Source organism: Manacus vitellinus, unplaced genomic scaffold (genome assembly GCF_001715985.3).
Source record: "Manacus vitellinus isolate BGI_N305 unplaced genomic scaffold, ASM171598v3 scaffold_72_pilon, whole genome shotgun sequence".
Lineage (NCBI taxonomy): Eukaryota > Metazoa > Chordata > Aves > Passeriformes > Pipridae > Manacus > Manacus vitellinus.
The window spans coordinates 700,314-703,218 of NW_021940764.1; the positions used below are offsets into that span (position 1 = coordinate 700,314).

General features: G+C 64.5%; 2 protein-coding genes across 2 annotated transcripts in view; both read left to right on the forward strand.

Moving 5' to 3' along the window:
* NAGLU (N-acetyl-alpha-glucosaminidase) overlaps nucleotides 1-1,196 on the forward strand; it is a 5,690-nt gene extending 4,494 nt beyond the window's left edge. The window contains exon 6 of the mRNA XM_029964454.1: nucleotides 1-1,196. This exon is cut by the window's left edge and continues 26 nt beyond it. Coding sequence (XP_029820314.1) covers nucleotides 1-530 — 530 coding nt within the window. The 3' untranslated portion in view covers nucleotides 531-1,196.
* Nucleotides 1,197-1,469: 273 nt separating this feature from the next.
* Nucleotides 1,470-2,905, forward strand: part of LOC103757803 — a 9,002-nt gene continuing 7,566 nt past the window's right edge. The window contains 5 exon segments of the mRNA XM_029964455.1: nucleotides 1,470-1,679; nucleotides 1,846-2,007; nucleotides 2,262-2,511; nucleotides 2,513-2,611; nucleotides 2,718-2,901. Coding sequence (XP_029820315.1) covers nucleotides 1,583-1,679; nucleotides 1,846-2,007; nucleotides 2,262-2,511; nucleotides 2,513-2,611; nucleotides 2,718-2,901 — 792 coding nt within the window. The 5' untranslated portion in view covers nucleotides 1,470-1,582.

Genomic DNA, 2,905 nt, shown 5'->3' on the forward strand with positions numbered 1-2,905 from the left:
TGAGCAACTACTACCTGGACATCCGCAGCGCCTTCCAGAGGCACGCACTGCCAGAGCTGCTGACGGCCGGTGGCGTGCTGGTGTACGACCTGCTGCCCGAGCTGGACAGCCTCCTCTCCAGCCACAGCCTCTTCCTGCTCGGCCGCTGGCTGGAGGGTGCCCGTGCCATGGCCACCAGCGACCGGGAGGCAGAGCAGTACGAGCTGAACGCCCGGAACCAGGTGACACTCTGGGGGCCCAGTGGGAACATCCTGGACTATGCCAACAAGCAGCTGGGGGGGCTGGTGCTGGACTACTATGGAGTGCGCTGGAGCCTCTTCGTCTCTGTGCTGGTGGAAAGCCTCAACTCGGGCCGCCCCTTCCACCAGGACGAGTTCAACCAGGCTGTCTTCCAAGTGGAGAGAGGCTTCGTCTACAACAAGAAGCGCTACCCGGCCGTGCCAGCTGGGGACACACTGGAGATCTCCAGGAAGCTGTTCCTCAAATACTACCCCAGTGCCCTGTGGCGCAGCCGGGCTGGGCTGGCATGACTTTGGACTGTGCCTCCGGAGCCTCCCCCAGGAAGGGAGAGGAAGGGAGGGCAGAGCCCTCATGCCCTCCTGGTCAAGGCTCCTGCAACTCCTGACCTGATGGCTGCGTCCTGGCTGTACTGGAAGGGGGGCACAGAGCCCTGGTGTCACCCAGCCAGCCTGGACCCCTTGTTTCTCCTGTGTAGGCAGGATGTGCCCTGAGGGGGGCTAGCAGATGGATGAGGGGCAGGCTGTGCCCCAGGGACACATCCTGCACTGTGCTCTGTGCCCAGCCCTGCCTGTCTGCCCTGAGCCTATCCCCTGGAAAGCTGGGCTGCCCCAGTGCTCCCAGTTGGAAGCTTGCGGGGATTCTGCAGAGGGTCAGGACAGAGGTGTCCCTGCTGTGGGGCCCTGGCTGGCTTGCAGGGGCAGTGATGGTGGAGAAGCAGACAGGGAGGTGGCAGTGGTGTGGGGGCAGAGCAGCCCTGGACCCCAGTGCCTGCGAGGACCCAGTACTGCATGGCCCTGCCCATGTTTGGTGCCTTCTGTATCATAAAAGACTTAGTGGCATTTCCTGCAGCATTGCTGGGGCCGTGCTCCATCAGGATGTGGGTTTTGAGGCCTTTTCTCCAGCTGGAGCTCAGGTAGAGCCCAGCTGTGGAGCAAATAAAGACTTTTTTTCTCCTATGCGTGTCCAACTCGTCTCCCCAGTGCAGGACTGTGTGGAACACAAGGGGTAGAGGAGCAGCTTGGCTCTAAGCCCACATAGCAGGAACAATGCACTGCCAGGCAAGTCCTGGGAGCTGGAGCGCCTGGCACAGCACAGCGTGACTGGTGACTGGTGTGGATTCCCCGAGGCTGCGGCTCCCCTTGTGCCCCAGAGCCTCCCCCTGCGGGTCGTTATCGCAGCACCTGCGAGAGCATCAAGGCGCAGGGAGCCCCAGGCACGCGCAGGGAGGTCTGTGGAGGGGCCTTGAGATAAGGCAGCAGACACAACAATGTGGTGTGGGCTGGAGGGACCCCCCTCCCAGCCCTTTTAAGCAGCAGGGCCCCCTCGGCCAGCACCGCTTGCCATGGAGAGAACCACGGTGCTGATCACGGGCTGCTCCTCGGGCATTGGGCTGGGACTGGCCGCACGCCTGGCGGCCGACAGCGCTCGCCGCTTCAAAGGTAAAGGGACAATGCTGCCCTGGGGGGTCCAGCACCCCTGGGGGTCTCCGGGCTGGGCCAGGCAACACCTCAACAAGGACAGACAGTGCCTGGGGGTGGGCTGGGGTCAGCCCTGTGAGGGGTGGGCTCTGTGGCCTCGCTGCCCACGGCCACGCTCTCTCCTCAGTTTATGCCACCATGCGTGACCTGGCCAAGGGTGAGCGGCTGCTGGAGCACTTGGGCAGCCACTGCCCTGACACGCTGGAGGTCCTACAGCTCGATGTCACCGACCCACACTCACTGGCAGCCGCCGTGCAGCGGGTGCAGGAGCAGCACCTGGACGTGCTGGGTATGACTCTTCCCGTTACCCCCGCTGTCCCTTGGGTGGCTGGGGGGACATCTCCAGGGTCACAAGCCTCCCAGAATATAGATGCCAGTATCCTGGGGCTGGGATAGGACATGTTCAGTGGGGCAGGCGTGCAGGAGATGGGCTTGGGGGTGCCAAGGGCTCATCAGCACGGAAAGGCCCCCCCATTCCTGCCTTCTAGCACTCGGTGGTGTGTGGGGGCTGCAGTGCCTGGCTGACTGCACCTTGCCCAGCAGTCTGCAACGCGGGGGTGGGACTGATGGGACCTCTGGAGACCTGCTCCGATCAGGCCATGAAAACCCTCTTCGATGTGAACTTCTTTGGGGCCGTCCGCACCATCCAGGCATTCCTGCCTGCCATGAAGCGTCGCAGGGCCGGGCGGATCATTGTTTCCAGCAGCATCGGCGGGCTGCAAGGTGGGACACCCGGCACCCTGGGGCGTGGGGAGCCGCGGGGAAGAGCCCCGGTGCTCAGGGTGCGGCTCTACCCCAGGGCTACCCTTCAATGCCGTGTACTGCGCCAGCAAGTTTGCGGTGGAGGGGCTGTGCGAGAGCCTGGCCATCGTCCTGCGCCCCTTCAACATCCAGTGAGTGCCGGCGGTGCCGCGGGGGCTGGATCCTGCAGACCGCCCACCGGGACGGGGAGATGCCAGGGCGGGGATACGGTGTCATCTCACGCGCTCCTTCCCGCAGCGTGACACTGGTGGAGTGCGGGCCCGTCCACACCAGCTTCCTGGCCAACCTACAGTGCCCGGACCCCGAGGGCAGCGAGCTGGAGGGCCTGGACGCCGAGACGCGGGGGCTGTACCGCCGATACCTGCGGCACTGCCAAAGCCTCTTCCGCGACACGGCCCAGGAGGTGGAAGACGTCCTGCCGGTCA